The following is a 17,557-nucleotide window of genomic DNA, read 5'->3' on the forward strand; positions in this document are numbered from 1 at the left end:
GCCTCTTGCCCAGCTGGGGCCGGCGGGAGGGGGGGATAATGCAAAAGGGGGCAAGCTGCAGCATCCTGTGCCCCTCTGCCCCACTCCCCGAATCCCATGCTCCTTCACCCTGGCTGGGCAGCTTGTCCCAGCCCCAATCCCTCCCTGACTGTGGGGGCATTGATCTACCCCCCCATCTTCCCTCCCTGGTCTGCCCACCACAACAGACTTACCAGCTGGAGGCAACTGTGTTCAACGTGGTGAGGACTGCTGCCTGTTTAGTCCATGGCGAATCTCCGAAGCAGCGCTGAATCTTCAGATCTGATTCGGCCGAATCTCCAAATTGAATCACTATCGTTCCGAATCAGCCAAATCCAAATCCAAAGCAAATACTTGCCACTTCACACAGGCCTATTGTATAACGCCCAAATTAAACAAAACCTTTTGTTTGGAGTTGAAGAAAATATTTGGAGTTGATTTGAAACAAAGGAGGGGAGGGAGAGGTTGGTTTTGTTTTACTTAGCAAAAAAATATTGGTTTGAATTAATTTAGACTGAAGTTTCATCCTCTTTAATTTTTCAGTTTGATTGCTAAACCAAACAGTGTATTTATTATTCTTGCAGTTCTAGTAGGAAACAGTGAAATCTAACATAGATTCTGACTGTGTATAATAATAATACCTAGCTTTCAGATAGCTCTTTTGATCAGTAGATCTGGACATGAGCTCTGCAGGACATTTGGAAATAGGGACAAACAGCTGTCTTACTGCTTTCACTGACTGGTAGAGTAACAGCTATGCAAGATCAGGTATAATGTTAGTGTAAGTGTTGGGTGTTTCTTTATGATAAAACTGGAAAGCGTCACCTTTCAGTGGAGGTCACATTGGAGCTGCCAAACTTACACCCCTTGTTTGGATAAGCCTAGGATTTCCATTTTAATATTTTTTTTCACACAATGTTCTTGGTTGCCAGTTATCAGGCTCCTGTCTTGAAGTGAAGGTAACTCACTGACATACTCGCCTTGACACTTTGCATTCTGCTGCAAGTCTGAATACTGCCTGCTGCAAGCCCTAAGAAGATTAAAAAAAACAAATCTGTGCTCTAAGTTTCTTGATCTGCACAATGCCAGACAAAGTCATAGGAGATGGGAACAATAGCAGGGGAGATCTGGAATCCTAGGGAATCATGGGTATGTGATCTTGCAGCTATCGTCCTGAGCATTCATACCAGGATTTCGGATAGCAGGTCAGTACTGTTCAGAACCCAGTGTTGCCACTATGTGCTGTTACCTGTATGATACAATAGGAGCAAAACTCTGAAGAGTGGAGATAAGGAAAGATGGGATAAATGACTGAAGAAAGGACAGTCAGTTTCTCTCCTTGGAAGATGAACAAATATTGCATTAAAAAGCCGTGAAATAAGAGAATAGACAGTGTATGGGGAGAGAGGTGCTGTTCAGAAGTTTGAACAAATAAGTTAAGCTTAAGTTAAGCTTATCTACTGATAGAAAATCAGTTGGGCCTTCAAGTTTGAGAGTTTTAAATAAAGAGACTGGTAGATTTTTAGAATAAAAAAATCATTTGAAAAGAGATCCAGTGTATGAGGTCTAGGTGAATCTGCAAGCTTTGATCATTTGTCTTTGATAACTGCAGCATGTATGTTATCCTTCCATCATTAATACCTTACACAAAGCCCTCCATGCCAGAAGCCAGGAGAAGAGTTTGGGAAAAATATGTTAGTAGTTTTTAAAAACAAAATAACAAGTCCCAAGTTGTCCTTTTAGTGTTCACACCATCCTTACTCTTGTAAATTTTCTATTGTTTTGTCAGAGAAAGGGTGGCAAGATTAGGGTCAACATTTTCCAATTCATATGTCTGAACTAGGTTCCTGACATCAGTATTTTGGCAGCTAAATAAGTGGCCTAGTTTTCAGAGGCACAGGGCTTCCCATTAGGGCTGTGTGAAGCTTCAGTAGCCAGTTTGATTTGGAGGAGATTTGGCCCAATTTGGATACCAAATCTCTGAATCCAAACCAAATCAAGAGACCAGTTAAAAGCCCTGAACTGATTTGAAGCATCTGAATCAATTCAGAAAAGATTTGGAAAAGATTTGGCAGTTTGGCCATAGGCTAAACAGGCAGCTGACTCAGCTGCCTCCAGCTGGTAAGTCTGTTGGGGTTGGGGAGGGGTGTGGGAGAGGGAGATCTGGGGCTGGGACAAGCTGCCCAGCCGGGGCGGAGGGTGTGGAACTCAGGGAGGGGAGTGGAGGGGCATGGGATGCGGGCTTGGCAGTGCCCAGACTGGGGGCTGTGTCCTGCTGCTTGCCCACCTGGGGCGGGTGGTAGGGTGGGGTGGGATGTAGGTGTGGCTTGCTCCGTGCGAAAGGGGGCAAGTGGCAACACAGCATAGCCCCCGCTCTCAGTACTGCCATGCCTGCATCCTGAACTCCCCTGTGCTGGCTGGCAAGCTGTGGCAGTGCTTGCTCCCACCCTGTGCCGCCTGGCATGTGGTGGCAGGGCAGTGTCCCAGCACTGATGTGGGCGCGGCAGTACAGGGAGTGGGGGCTATGCCCTGCTGTTGCTTGCCCCCTTCCACCAGGAGTGAGCCATGCCTACATCCTGTGCCCCCCCCACCCTCTCTGAGTAATGTACCTCCCCACTCTGGCGGGGCAACTTGTCCCAGCCCCAGCCCCACTCCCTCCCTCCCTCCCCCATGTCCCTTCCCCAACTCCAGCAGACTTACCAGCTGGTGGCAGCTGTGTCAGCTGCCTGTTTAGTCTATGGCCAAATCTCCAAAGCGGCACCAAATCTTTCAGATCTGATTCAGCTGAATCACATTGGGACGGTTATTTGAATCTCTAAATCGAATCACTGTCATGCAAATCAGTTGAATCTGAAACAAATACTTACTGCTTTGTACAGGCCTACTTTTCATCATATCTGTACAATCCTTTGGACGTTCAGCATCTTTGTAAAGGAGGCTACTAATTTGGGTGCTTGGTTATGGATTTAAGTGCCAGGCATTAGTCGTCCAAATCTGAAAATGGTCCAGCATGGCAAAGGCTCTTGCACTGTAACTAGGGGATGTGCCAGTACAGTAGGTCTTTCCTATTTTCAGAAGCTGTGATTAGGAGGAATATGACTGGGATGCACAAAATTTGCAAGGTTTATAAAGAACAGTTTTTTAGACAATAATACAGGCTTGAAAAAAAAGAGTTTGTAATTTGGCTAATGGAAGGATGAAGTACTCAGGGTTTTGGTGAAAAACGTTGTTATATGGAGAGTAAGTAATATATATAAACTAACCTACTCCCAAAGGCAGTACTACCAAATGCAATTTTGCATAGATTCCAATAACAGTAAAAATTAGAGAAACACTTAGGGATGGACCTTGGGGTGCTTTGCTTCCCACCTCCTATAACAACCAACAGGAATTGTGGGGCTTCAGCACCTTACAGGGTTGGCCTCTGAGGGAATTAACAACAGAGAACAGGACTGTTTTGAGAGACAGTTGAATGGACCAAAATCGGAAGCACCAGTTTGGCCTCCATCCATCTTAACTTGTTTCTAGGTTGTTCTAGGAACACTTAGAGCCCATAAACCTTGTCCTTGCTCATTGGAAAAATATACCTATCTTTTGTCAAGAAAGGAATGAATCCAGCTATGAGGCTGATTGTAACACTAGTCCCTGTGCTCTGCCCCTTGGAATTCTGCCATCTGGGCTTCTCCAAGGATTTCTCCTCTGGAGGCTCTTTGTTTGGCAGATTTTAATAAAAGGATATTTGGTTCAGATTTCAGTTCTTGTTTGGCAGTAGGATGCAGCTGAGAAATGTTCACTTGTGTCCATCAAATTCAACCTGAAAATTACACCCAGCCAGGTTTCTATTTGTCTTTGATAACTGCAGCATGTATGTTATCCTTGTGTCCATCAAATTCAACCTGAAAATTACTCCCAGCCAGGTTTCTGTCATGGGGAATAGATGATTTTGTCCCCTGTAACCGCACTCCCAAATTTTGCTCTGGTAAGGGAGACAATGGGTATCTGACAGGACTGTGTGGACTACATATAGTTAGCACAAAACAATCTGGTTTGCAACCACCTTTCCCTTGACCATAGAGATATGGTCTCAGAGCAGCTATAGGGTCAACATGTGGCAGACCAGTTTGAACCAAGTCACTTTCTACTATGAGGAAGATGGATCTTTGTATTTGGGCAGTGGACAGCATTTGCCTGAGAGTCATCCTTTGGCAGCAGAGGACCAGGGCCATTGACTACACTGGCTCTATATCTGTATGAAGCAACAAAAGCCAGTGAGATTTTTTTTTTCAAGTAAACATGGCTGTAGGTGGTACTTGTCACTTGAGGCTGTTAAACTCTTTGTCATCTTTGGTCTGCTGTAGCAGGCTGCTTATCCCTAAACTCTTTCTATGCTGGTGATGATGCTGCCTCCATACCCCCCGCCTCCAAGTACCCAGTAGCAAATTCTGCTGGGGGAGAATATAAATCAGAATGGTGTGTCATGGAACTAGAGGCATTTATAGTTTGAGTGTAAATAAATAATGTTGGACTGTATAACAGTTCTAGGGACACTCCCATTGTCTTTCCCTTTCTACCCTTTCCAGTCCTTTTTAATGTGGTGTAACTAATATGAAGCAACATACTGTCTGATCCAATTGTTGGCTGATGCTGTACATACTGGGAGGAAAGTGACTTGTATTAATTTGCTGTCATTTAAAAAAGCAAACAAAGAAAGCAGGCACAATTTGAATTGCTACTTCCATTTTGTTTTAAGTTTATGAGGGTTTTTTCCCTTTTTCACCACAGAAAAAGTCCCAGGTCCCTCTAATGTTGAAGTATAGAAAAAAAAATCAGTTTTAATTAATGTCAAAGAGCATCTGTCTTTTAAAGGAGGGAATGATGAGATAGCAGTGTTCACATTGGGTCTCAGAGGGGTTAGCTCAAGAGGAGTAGGCATCCTGGAGAAAAAGCAGCTGGTTTATGAGAACACTTTTAAGTGGGGAAACTTTGCTTTCCAAGGATTAGACTTTTGCCCTGGAAGCTTTGTATATTCTTACAGCTTTACTTTTTCCTTTGTCTTAGACAATTTAAAGCTCCTACTAAATAATATTAAGGAGTGAAAAAAGCCCTTTGTCAGTCATCTCATACAAGGTACCATGCCTGTCTTCCTTTCTCCCTTGGAAGAATCCTGTGATAGAGTGGATCAAATGAACCAAAAATGTGATGGCAATTAATATTTCTATATCTACTTTCAACCCCTTTACCTCATCCCTGTGAGACGGATAGGTATTGATAGATCTATTGTACATAGGAATGAACTTAGATCTAAAGGTGCTAAGTGATATATTTAAAGTCAGACAATATATCACTGAGAGAGCCAGGAACAGGACTTAGGCAGTTTGAGTACTCCTTTCCAGCCTTACCATTAGATTATACTCCCAGTTCTGTTATATAGGCATGTCAAACTTATGGCCAGTTGGCCAGATGTCACCCTGTATGGCCTACAGGCTACTGGAGAGCACTGGAAATTGAATCCTTTGGCCCTGTTGGGCATGGCTATTGGTGGTAACCTTGGCTCTCTGCTGCCAGACCCCACTAATGCCAACTCTACTGGGTCCTGCATTGCAGCTGCCCCTGCTGGACCCCATGCTGCTGCTGCCACCGTGATGGTGGCCATTGTGGCAGTTCTCATGCCACTGGTTGGATCTGGCTCACTAGGTGACTTTAACACCTCTTCTATAATATGTATGATCAACTGAAATATAAGGACTAATATGAAGGCAAACATGTTTTATTCAAATGATGCTTTAAGTATTTTTTAAATTAATTCTTCATAATTAAATTGGCATCCTTTGGAATGTCCTAATGTCACCAGACACCGATACCACACATGCCAAGCTGCATTGGTGTTGTAGGGTTAAAGATGGGCTTCAAGGCTGGAACCATTTTGTGGTGATGTAACGCAGGTAGCTTATTGTCTGCTTTTCTGTATGGAGTCCAGGGTTCAAATAATATTTAGGCTCTGGGAGAGAAGGGCTTTATTGGTCTCTATTCCCATGCTCTGAGTTAGTTTTCATTTGTTCTCATCAGGAAAAACCTTCCAGCTTGGCTTGAAAAAATCAGTGATCTCTATTAGAGGACTGTGAGATGGGGGTCAGAGAGGAAGAGGGAAGAAAAAAGAGACTCAAATAAAGCAGTTAGGGTTAAAAATTGAAGTGAATTGAATGGAAACACATAACTTGGTAAATAAGAGTGGCTGCAGGTAAAGACTGATGTCTGGGCAAATATGAGGGTAGGTGGAGTTGAAGATGAAGCTGGAACAGTGACTATGTGCAATATCCCTGTACTGCTGCTGCTATTAATTTCTCCTTTCCTTTCAATAGTAAAATGACCCTGAGTTTTGTCACGTCCCTCCCTTGTCTTTGGTTGTATTTGATGTTATTTTCCCTAAACTAATAGGGAATGTCTTAGCTTGATTTTGTTATAACAACCTCCTAACCAATACACATGCATTATATTTTGTTTATAAAATTCAAATGCACTTGCCAGTGCCTCTGTCCATACTAATGAAATTAGTGAGTGACTGACATAGTTTAAGTCGCATGCCATTTGTATGGTATACCCTGCCAAGAATTGCTTTGAAAAATACCTATCTAGGAGCAGAAGGTGCAGCCAGTTACTTGGTACATTAATTAGACAAAGCATCTAGGTTCAGTGCATTTAACAGGAAGTACCCGTATGGTGAGTTCAGTATAGATAGTAAGAAACAGAAAATTATATGCTACAATCTGGGGATGGAAAAGATCTGTAAGACCACAATGTTAATGTATAATTGACATTTTGATGTCAATGTGGGATTTATTTTTGTATCAGATTGTTGTTTAGATTTAGTCAATCTGGTTCTAACAGTTTTAAGAAACAGAGATTTCAACCCTGGGATGCTATTCTACAGACAAATTGGTTACATTGTCTAGGAATTTCTCCTCTTGTTTAATTGGGATTTTTATTTTCCTAGCTTAATTTTTCCCCTATTTATGCACCCATGTACCACCTAAATATTTCTTCTCTATCCTGAGTTTTGATGCTTGTCACATAACTGCAGACTGATATCATGTGTGTGCAAATGTCTTGCAAGGCTAGCTATCCTTACCTAGCTCTTTTAATTTTTATTCATAAATGGGTCCTTCTGTGGAAATATGGGAGAGGGGCTCAGACTTTGCTAATAGAGTATGGGTAGTGTATTTGACATCCCCAGAAGGACTGATTTGAAAAGTGACATTTCATCTGGAAATAGTGTCATGTCCTTCATTTATACTTAACCAATAAACATTTTTATGATGATGTAATTCTATAAACTTAATGTTCCTTTGGAGTGTGTTCCTAGTTGATATACTTCTAGAGAGTTGTACATGATTAGAATTGTTTGTAGAGTTCAGGAATGTCTCTTTGCCATATGCAGTGCAGTTAAGAACTTACTATGGTCTTTTTCCCCCTCTTAAATTTATCATCCTTGGTTCTGAATCACTAAAAGGCATTTGGGAGAGAACTGAGGTCCCCACTTGGGAAAGCTCCCCACTGATTTCAAAGGAACTCTTTAACAGTAAAGGCTTATACCATGGCTGTTTGAAATGTTATAGCTGAACAGGGGTATCTGTTTGTTTTGTCCATCCCTGCAAGCTAAGGCAGAATTGTTCTTTACAGTACATATTCAATAAACAGTTTTAAATGGTTCAGGCAAGCAGGGGCTTTTCTTGTACTTTCTATTTGAGCTTAATATCATCTCCTGATTAGTTTATCTTGATATTTAGTATTTTCTTTGCTCCAGTTTCATCCCATGAGTCCAAATTGCACTCCTTGTTAGTACCCTCCCTAGTGATAGAATAGCATATGAGCAACAGAAACTAGGTACAGTGAGATAAGTGGCAGTCTTATCTCTGCTTTTCCTTTCCTTTGTGAATTTGTCAGACCTTTAATCTTATTTTAATGTATTTTTTGTGAAGGCTTTAAATGCATAGCTAAGCTCTTAGGTCTCTTATTTAATTGCTACCTGACAGGACTACTTAGTACAATTGTTGTCAAGATTTCTTTCATTGGGGCCTGCTTCACTCAGCTAACTACACTTAATTGTTTGTGATGTATTAGCGATTCTATCGTTACAATATGCTGGTTACTGGGAATAAGATAAATAATTTCAACTTCTTGGTAACTTGCAAATCCTGCCGAGTAAGACAACCAAAATGCCATCATAGCAAATTTTCCTGTAGTTGAACTGATAGCTTCTTGCTAGCAAGCAGAAAATTTACATGGTTACGATTATTAATAAACATAATAGGATCTTAGCACAGACATACTGAGCACCCCGAGAAGCAACTCATCAGAACTACTGGGCTCAGCAGAAGGTGTATAATGGGACTGCATGTAGCTATGAAAAAAAATCCATCTATGAGAAAGTATAATATAGTTATGCTGCCTGGGCACTTCCACATCTCTTTGATTTCAAAAATAGCAGGCCTCTGTGAGCAACCATTTCTTCCCTTATTAAACATTCTTTTTTTCCCAATGAGTTTCCAATCCTCACAGAGAACTTAAAAATGACAGGGTAACATCTATATTTATCTAAGATTACAGGCAAGAGAACAAAGGTGTGATAATTAATTGAGGGAAAGGAGGATGCCATGTGCCTTGCATGTTATTTCAAGTAGAAATATATTACCATTAGATTTATATTCTTCACAGCCCATGCAGGATTACCAAAATGAATGAGAGATTAAACATTGTCACCAAAGGGGTTCAGGACCATGGACAGAGATTCTGTTGTCTTAATGAAAAAGGCACGCTTAATACCTGATTTTACTGTAGGAGCCTGTGGCCCTGGTCCCCTGTAGTTTTTTCTGTTAAAAAAATTATCTTTTTCAGCTTCAGAATTTCATAAATCTTAACAAGATATATACCCCAGTGAACATTTGCAGTATGTTGTACCTGAGGGGGGTCCCAGTGCTCAACTCCTCATGGTTCGCAATTTTCAGACATTTTCCCACATTGAAAGATGTAGAGGATTCATAGATACAGAAAATCCCGAAGCTGCTGGAGACACTATAGTGGTAAAATGAAATGGGTTGTCACTAGGTTAGCAGATTCAAATTAATTAGGAGCATTTTCTATGATTCGAGTGAGATTCAAAATATCTCTGAGCCTGTGAAGTAATAGATTGGTATTGCTATGCTAACTGTTAATGTGACAGACTCTTGTGCTACCACTTTGAAGAATTAATTTTTAGGCAGGAGTGAAATTGCTTCAGGTAATGAGCTGTGTTTATTAACTGAATTAATGCTCTCTCTAAACATATAGAGATTTTGGATTATTTCAAGCAATGATTAGGAAGTAATGATAACTTCATTAAAATTATAGGTGGTGATGGCAGCACTGCCTATGATTAAGGCTGTCCAATACTTCCCATTAGAAAATCCTATTTTCAATTACTTGTAACTTTGCCAAATGTTAACAATTTAGGATGGAATTTTCCATGCTGAATGTATGCCACAGGAACCTCAAATAATAATAATCATAATCCTCATCATAATCCAATAATAATTTCATAGATTTCATAGACAGGACTGGAAGGGACCTTGTAAGATGATGGTATTACTGTAACTATTACTACTACTGCTGCTGCTGCTATTTATTTGAATTTTTCAGCCAAAATAGACCAGTCCTTTCCAGGAACAGAGCTGTTATTTGCTCATGTTAAAAAAACCAGTGACTTTTTCCTTGAAAAGATCTGTTATCCTGTGTATGGGAGTGAGACCAGGCCCTTGAAATGCATTTGGAGTGGCCTTTCGGTCAAAGGGTTTTTGTTGTGTTTTTTTGACAATCAGCACAAATGTTATCAAGTTATATATTTTGAAAAATTGCAGTTACATACCAGAAACAGGCATTTCTAATAAGTCTTCTATTAGAAACTTTTTTGCCACTAAAATCTCCAAAGGTTGTGTCCCCATTGAGCATGCTTCACCCCCCCCCCCTACCTATTCCTGACTAGAAAAAGTGCACTCTGCCACAGGGGTGAAGTTGGACATTTCCTATCATGGCTGCTGCCAGCTGCTCCAAGCTGAGTGGCAGCTAGTCCTCAGAGCCAAAAAGACAGCCTGGCCCTTTCATGTTCACAGTGGCTCCTCCCCAGTATTCAGGCAACATGAAAGAGGAAGCTGTCTGGTTCTAATCCAGCCATGACACACTCCAGAGGAGGGGGGAGGGAAAGGAGAGGGCTGCAGCAAGGAAACAGAGTGGATGGTGGGAAGAGGGGTTGTAAGTAGGACTGTCAGAAGGAGACGGAGTGGAAGGAAGAGGAGGCTGGAACTAGAATCCTTGCTGAACAGAATGGCGAGAAGGACTGGGAGGTAATACCTTGGTGGTGGGGGACATTCAGATTGGACGAGTTGTTGGGAGAGGGAAGGAGTCTGGGACTGGTTGGCCAATGAGTCTTGGGATAAGAGCAACAGTAAGGGTTGCAACGTTTGGATGAGGAATTTGGATAGGGTGGGCCATAAATTGAGAGAAAGGGTGAAGAGAGAAATGAGATGAGGATCAGATGAGAACAACTAGAAGAGTCTGGGCACGGAGACTGGGATTGAAATGGGATGTGTGAGGAATAGAGTCTGGCACTGGGACAGGGAGTTAGTGGTGGGAAAAAACAACTAGGGCAGGGATAGGTTGGTGGGAGTGGAACAGATTGCATCTAACTTAGAACAAAGTATGTGACCATTAAAACCTACTTCTCTTGAGGTCCTAGAATGGAGCCCAAGATTTCTGAATCTTGCCACTGTGCTCTGTGGAATAACTGTGAAACTCACTAGCAAAGGGTGTCTCTCAGCCACTTAGGTCCACTTAGAGCAGGGGTGTCCAACCTTTTTGAATGTGGGGCCGGATCATGTCCCCTGTGCCTCTCGGGACTGAGCAGCGCAGGTAGGGGGAAAATGCAGCTGAGCCCCTGCTGCTCCTGCTGGGCTCATCTTGTCCCGAGAGGCACACGGCTACTCCTGTTCACACACACACCGCGTAGGCAACGTCAAACTGACGTGGTGCATGTGGGAACCTTGTCCCTTCCCCAGTTCTTCAGCAGCTACTAGGAGTCTGCTGAAGGGCTGGGGGAGGGACAAGGGGTGGGAACGAAAGTAAGTGGTGTTTACTTTCATTTCCCATTGCAGCACCTTGGGCCTCAGAAAACGGCTTGGCAGGCCGCATGGCTGCCCGCGGGCCGTATGTTGGACAAACCTGACTTAGAGGATGGCATTCTATTATTGTTATATCAGTTACTTCTGACTTATGTTCCAGACATCTATATAGTGGATCAATTCTGCCAGTGACTTGCATGTGTGTCAGTTTGATGAAACATGACAGAAGGTGTGGTTTCTTTTCATTATTTTTTAAACTAACTTAAGAAATTGCACACAATATCTTGTTAAACAAATAATATTAAGATTGCAAGGTCAAGCACTCAGGTATCAGGGATTATCAAATTAAGAGTAACTGTATAACCTGGGGTAGACCATGTATGTGTATTTATTGTAGGATTTTTTTTTTTTAATTACTGGATCATATACCATGCACAGAACCCCTGCTTAATTCAGTGAGCAAAATAGATTTGTTCTGGGAATTGGTCACTTTTGCATGCTAAAGGATAACATAGAACTTCTGCTTTTTTTGTTGCCAAGCTTGGGAGGTGTGTAGTGAATGTGGCCGGGGATTCCAGCATGAAATAGGACAGTCTCGTGGCCGACATAGTTGGTCGTTGCTCTGAGGAGCAGGTTTCTACCCCTGCCTCAGAATTTCTGCATGATGGTCAACAAGTCATTGAAATAAAACACATCGCAGGTAGTCACAGCAAGTTTCTCATTTCCTTGTGTCCCGCCTTATACCCTAGGGTCTGATTTGCAGAAACACTGAGCAGTGACAGCAGCAACCAAAGTCTACAGAGACTTTGTAAAATGTAGTATTATGCTAAGAAATCTGTAAAATCAGGCCCTAGATGTCTCAAAACAGGCAAAAATCAGAGGCTGCTTCTTACTTCAATATCTGCATCTCAGCTCCCAAAGCGTAAAAAAGGAGATAATGCTACCCTGCCACCTCTGCAGGGGTTTTGTGAAGATACATAATGTTTCTGAAGTGTTTGGATACTATAATGATGAGCACCTTAGAAAAGCCTAAGAGTAAATTAATGATTCTGTTTTTAGAGTGGAGTTTGACTGGTATGCAATAAATAAGGCCTGAGGCCACATATGGAAAAATAAGGGAAAGCTAAATATTGAATGGCTGCTCATTAAGTGATCACCATCTATTGCATATACTGAATGAGGATAGGGTCCTGGGGAAAAAATAGCACGTGGTCATGTCATTAAAGACTTTGTCATAATGCATGCCCACAGGGGGCAGAATTTAAGATGCACCGGCCACCTTAATTATGATGTTTTCTAACTTTTGAGTGCTTGGCTTGGAACCATAATAATGTTTTTCCACAGAATTTTTGTGTGTAATATATACACACCAATGAGTCAAGTGTTATTTTTTCATTATGATTACAATACGGCACTACCTGTCTAATTATCTTTTCTCTTTCTTCCATTTCCTGTGCTTTCTTAATGTTTGTATTTTATGTTTTGTGATTGGAGTGATTAATGGTTTGCTGCAAAATTTGAATAAATTAGTGGTACGCTATTCAGGATCCATGCATAACATTGTTATTAATTGGGCTTCATGTTTATATATTTGGTATGCAACTGAAAGTACAAGTACATGCACCTACATTGTTCTGTATTAAATTTCAGATAGAGAAGGATACCTATAAATTAGCAAACTGGAACACCTGCTGTTCTGCAGTTAATTCTAAATTATTTAATGAACCAGTACAGTCGGTCTCTGTTAGCAGGACTAGTTTGGGCATCCCTTTCTCTTGATTGTTATATCTGAATGATCAATGTATGGCGATTTGCAAACCTGAGCTTCCTCAGGTTAGGCCTACAAGCAAAATCTTTGTCCTATGAGGAGAAAATGAGCTCTGTTAGGCAGTTAAGTGCCATGACAGGTCTATCAAGTTATAATTGGCTCTAATTGGCACTTGCAGGAGCTCTGACATGCTCTACCTGCAGCCAAAAGGCCCTCAGAAAGGCAAAGTCATGTCTGCCTTTATAAATAGCCAAGCAATCTCTTCTAGTCTTATCCTTGCAACAGGAAGGACCGATGCTGAACATCAAAAGCAAAGGACAAACACCCCAACCCAAGTAGAAGAGCTTCTGGAAAGTAAGGTTTAATGCACAGAACCAGCAGTAATCAGTAAAACACAGCACATTTTAACTCACATGCTGATTTGCTTGTTATTCTGTGAGCCAGTATAATGTAAAACATAAAACTAGCTAATAAACTAAAGGAGGGTATTTGTAGTTTATGCACTTGTAGTGGGCTGTTTGAATTACCCGTACATGGAGAGAAGCCATGGATAATTCATTACCCAGACATCTCTAATTAATATGAAGAGGCGGCAAACATACTTGAGGAGAATGGCTGGTAAACAAACACAGTAAACACACTGCAGTAGTCACGTACCTGCCATTAGACTCCTCAGCTGAATGGGAAGATCTAGTTAAAGGAAAAGATTTGGGTCTGAAGAATTAACTTTTCTGAAAGTAGAATGATACATGTTTGTGGCTTTGTTATGTCCCCTTGCTTTCCTTTTGAGTTAATTCAAAGTCTGTGACTGAAATTTCCTAACTGATTTTGTGATTTCAGTTCTTGGGGGTTTTTTTGTAATTGCCTATAGTATGATCCAGTAGGTATAGGGAGGCCTGGGAGTTGGATTTGGGTTCTATTTCTGGTTCTCTCACTGAATCAACCTTCAGCAAGTGACTAATCCTAATCTTGTCTGTGCCTCAGTTTTTCTATCTGTTGAGTAGGAATACTGATGCTTACTACCACCTGCCATGAACATTTGATATCTATAGGTGAGAAGCGATGTGAATAGGTGAAGTGTGCCATTTTTACAAATATTAATAATTATAATGTACTTTGCAAACTGTTCATAAACAAGAGCCTCAGTGTTTTTTGTGTTTGCAGTCAAACTTACATGCGACTCATTTTTAGTAACAACTCATCCAACCTGCACCTGTATGCATTTGTGCTTGATCCACTTTGGGATTCATTTGTTGCTGATAAAATATTTTAGTCTCATGCAGGCAAACACTAAGATATTTGATCAAGTAAATACAACACTTATTCCTCCTCTGTTTTTCATTGGTATCTCATGTCTGCAGCTGTTGGTGGAAACCAGCTGATGGCACTGAATATGTAGTTTGCTGTGACTCTTTGGAAAGGAGTATTGTTTCTACCTATGTGGATATTAGTGTAGCTCAGTAGATAAGTAGTTGCAGTTCCTGCCTGTGGTATTCCTGATCTTCCCGGAGATGAAGTGTGTGATTTTTTGGGAAAGCATTTTCTATCATCCCAGCAGCCCAATAGCAGGGGGCTGGACCGCATGATCTGTAAGGTCCCTTCCTGCCTGTAACATCTATGAAACTATTACTCTTATGGCCACATTTTCTAAGAAGCACAGTGGCTAATATTAAATTTGGGTCCTGATTATGTATGCTAAGCACATCTCAGAATCTGACTCCTCAACTTTTGGCATCTCAATTCTCCTATATGTAAAATACATCCTATTAGCACTTGCCTTCTGTGACAGGGAGCCTTTCCAGGGCTAGATCGCAAGTTAGCCTGCCCACCTGCCTCCAGCCCTTAAAGAGGCAGGCACCTAAAGGTGCACTGCCACACCTTCCTCATTTGTGAAAAGTGGCTTGTCCTGTTGAATTCAAATGGCACCTTACAGGGATGGGAGTAGGGGCTGGGGGGAGGGGCTCAGTTCAATACAAGTTAGGCGTTATTTTAAAAAGGTAGTCAAGTGGGCCTTCTCAGACTCATGAAATTAAATAGTGCTGGTAATATGCTGACCAGATGTCTCAATGTCTTGGAAAATTGTGAGAGAAGAGAGTAGCCCCTGTGCACAGCAGTCAACTGGGGACAAACTTAGCCTCAAGGGAATCTACAGAACATTCATTTTGAATCCCCAAGTGAGGCTGATCTACACATTTCTAAAGCAAGACTAGTGTTGTCATTTTTCTTTTAAAGTAGTGTAGTACTTGGCATTGCCCAAGCTTATGTTAGCAATAATGAAGTCGTAGGTACTCGATAAACTCTCTAGCTGTCTTCATTGCAAATGTTGCTTGTTTTGACTTGGGTACTATTACCTAAACCACACTGTAGCAGGATATGTATAGTAGGCCTGTCTTCTGTGATTTTATTCCTTCTTACAAGGAAGCACCATTTATCTATTTGCAGTTCCCTTATTATTACTGAGTAGATATACAAGGATGTTGGGAATAACATAACTGTTCATTTAAAAGGGTCTCTGCAAAGTGTTGTCAGTCAGCTATGATCATCAGAATGACAAGCTTACTTAAAGGTGGAGTTTGCTTTTATTCTTTGTATCATCTGTTACCAAAAGGTTAGTTTTGGATTAATGGGAGAGGGGTGGGTGTATTTTGAATCTGATATGTAGTAGGGAGTGTGTTATAATTACCAATGTCTTGCATCAGATGTGGAATTAATTCCAATGTTAGGAAGGCTTCCAGTGTTTTCTGTCATGATGTGTAAAGGTTTTGGAGACCGTCCTCTGCTATTACTTAGTGAGGGCCTGGAAATGACTGAGTTTATTTCCATAACATCTCCTCTGTTGTTAATTCATTTTGCTCACATCTTAACTTAGGGTGACAATAGCCTAGTAGGCTTTGGATTTCATCACTTGCTAATGAAATTCTTGCAGTTTCATATATTCCTCTATGAAGTGAAAACAATGCTACCATAGCTGGCAAAAACCCGAGTGAACTAATGCCCCCCTCTTTTTTTGCAGCTGGTGCCACATATATCTTTGGAAAAAGTGGAGGCCTCATCCTGTACACCTGGCCAGCAAATGACAGACCAAGCACGAGGACAGACCGTCTTGCTGTAGGCTTCAGCACAACTGTGAAGGATGGCATCCTGGTTCGAATTGACAGTGCTCCTGGGCTCGGTGATTTTCTGCAGCTGCACATAGTGAGTATTGACCCTTGTCTATACTGAACCTGGGAATGTTATTTAGCAAGAAGAAGAGGCAATCTATGGAAATACAAGGAAAGAGGATTGTCCATATTGTCGGGGAGATAATCCTTCCTCTTGACATGGTGCCAGTTAAACTAAAGCAGGAAAGAGCTATTTATAGATTTGGTCACTTTCCTATAAAAAAAAAAACAATTACAGAAGGAACTGGGAGAGGGTAGAAAAGAACAAATATAATGATGAGGGTTGAAAATGAATGGACTTGGATGATAGAATTTAAGGAATACACTAATGTAAATAGCATGTCACATATTCCATGCTTCTTACATCTTCTGTGCACTGTAACTAACCTAAGTACTTTATGATGTGGTAGGTTTGGCTAAGGGTAAGACACACACCCACACACACGCGCATGCACGCACGCATGCACGTACGTCTAAGTCCTGGTCCCGCTGAAATCTGTGGCAGAAATCCTATGAAATTCAAAAGGCATATGATTTGTACAAATATAATGGAAATAGTATATGGCAGTGCTAACGTGTTTTGCTGTTTGCAAAAATTTGGAAACGAGAAAGAATGTGGTTCCATAAGAAGACAAAATGATGAGATATAAAAGAGGTGAAATCATTCTCACGGGGTGCATATACATGAGACACTGACTGCACAGTTGCCTAATTTGTTCTGCAGTAAAGCATCACTGGTATACACCTGCTAAGCTATTAGGCTAGAATAAACTAATTAACTATGCTGTAGGTTAGTACTGCCAAAGACAAGTCCTATCCTGTGATGGAGTTATTTATTCCATGCAATACACATGTAGGTGTTGACTAGGCTGATTGGGGATGATGGTGCTTTAGTACAGGGGCTGCCTGCCAGCTAGTGTTGCATTGAAGCACCCTCATGCCCCAGCCAGCCCCTCTATAGTACATTGAGGCAGGTCAAAGCAGCCCCAGGCTGGTAGGCTGATCCTCAGGACCTCCTGCTACCTGGGGCTGTGCTGCCCTGATTCAGCGTGCCGCAGTCCTGGCCACACATATAAACATGGCACCTGAAAGCAGTAAACGCTGGCGTGAACCACACCAGAGTTTATTGTGTTGCATTAATATTGACTTGTAGATGCACCCATTGAATAGCAAAACAAAACAGAAACAAACAAAAGTCCTTAAATGATAAGCCAGATCTCTATCTAGCCTGAATGATCATTGTTCCACTCATTTCAGTTGTACTCTTCTGCTTTAGATGTGTTAAAGGTCTGGATCAATTAAGTTAATTTGGAACAATAAAAATCTGATTTCAATAGTAGAGAGTTTTAATATAAGGAGAAAATAGGACTGCTTCCGACTGATGTTGGAATAGGAAGCAGGTCACTGGGAAACTGAGATAAAAATGATCTAGGGAGAGATATGTGTCTTGAGGAACAAAAGCA

The 17,557-nt window shown here is 41.4% G+C and overlaps 1 protein-coding gene across 9 annotated transcripts in view; it reads left to right on the forward strand.

The window, feature by feature from the left end:
* NRXN3 (neurexin 3) overlaps positions 1-17,557 on the forward strand; it is a 1,400,777-nt gene that overhangs the window by 1,037,131 nt on the left and 346,089 nt on the right. For all 9 annotated transcript variants that reach the window (XM_019552167.1, XM_019552163.1, XM_019552159.1 and 6 more), the window contains one exon: positions 15,947-16,128. In XM_019552167.1, the coding sequence (XP_019407712.1) occupies positions 15,947-16,128 (182 nt within the window). The remainder of the gene's footprint in view (positions 1-15,946; positions 16,129-17,557) is intronic.

Source organism: Crocodylus porosus, unplaced genomic scaffold (genome assembly GCF_001723895.1).
Source record: "Crocodylus porosus isolate Cpor-Errol unplaced genomic scaffold, CroPor_comp1, whole genome shotgun sequence".
In the NCBI taxonomy this organism is placed as follows: domain Eukaryota; kingdom Metazoa; phylum Chordata; order Crocodylia; family Crocodylidae; genus Crocodylus; species Crocodylus porosus.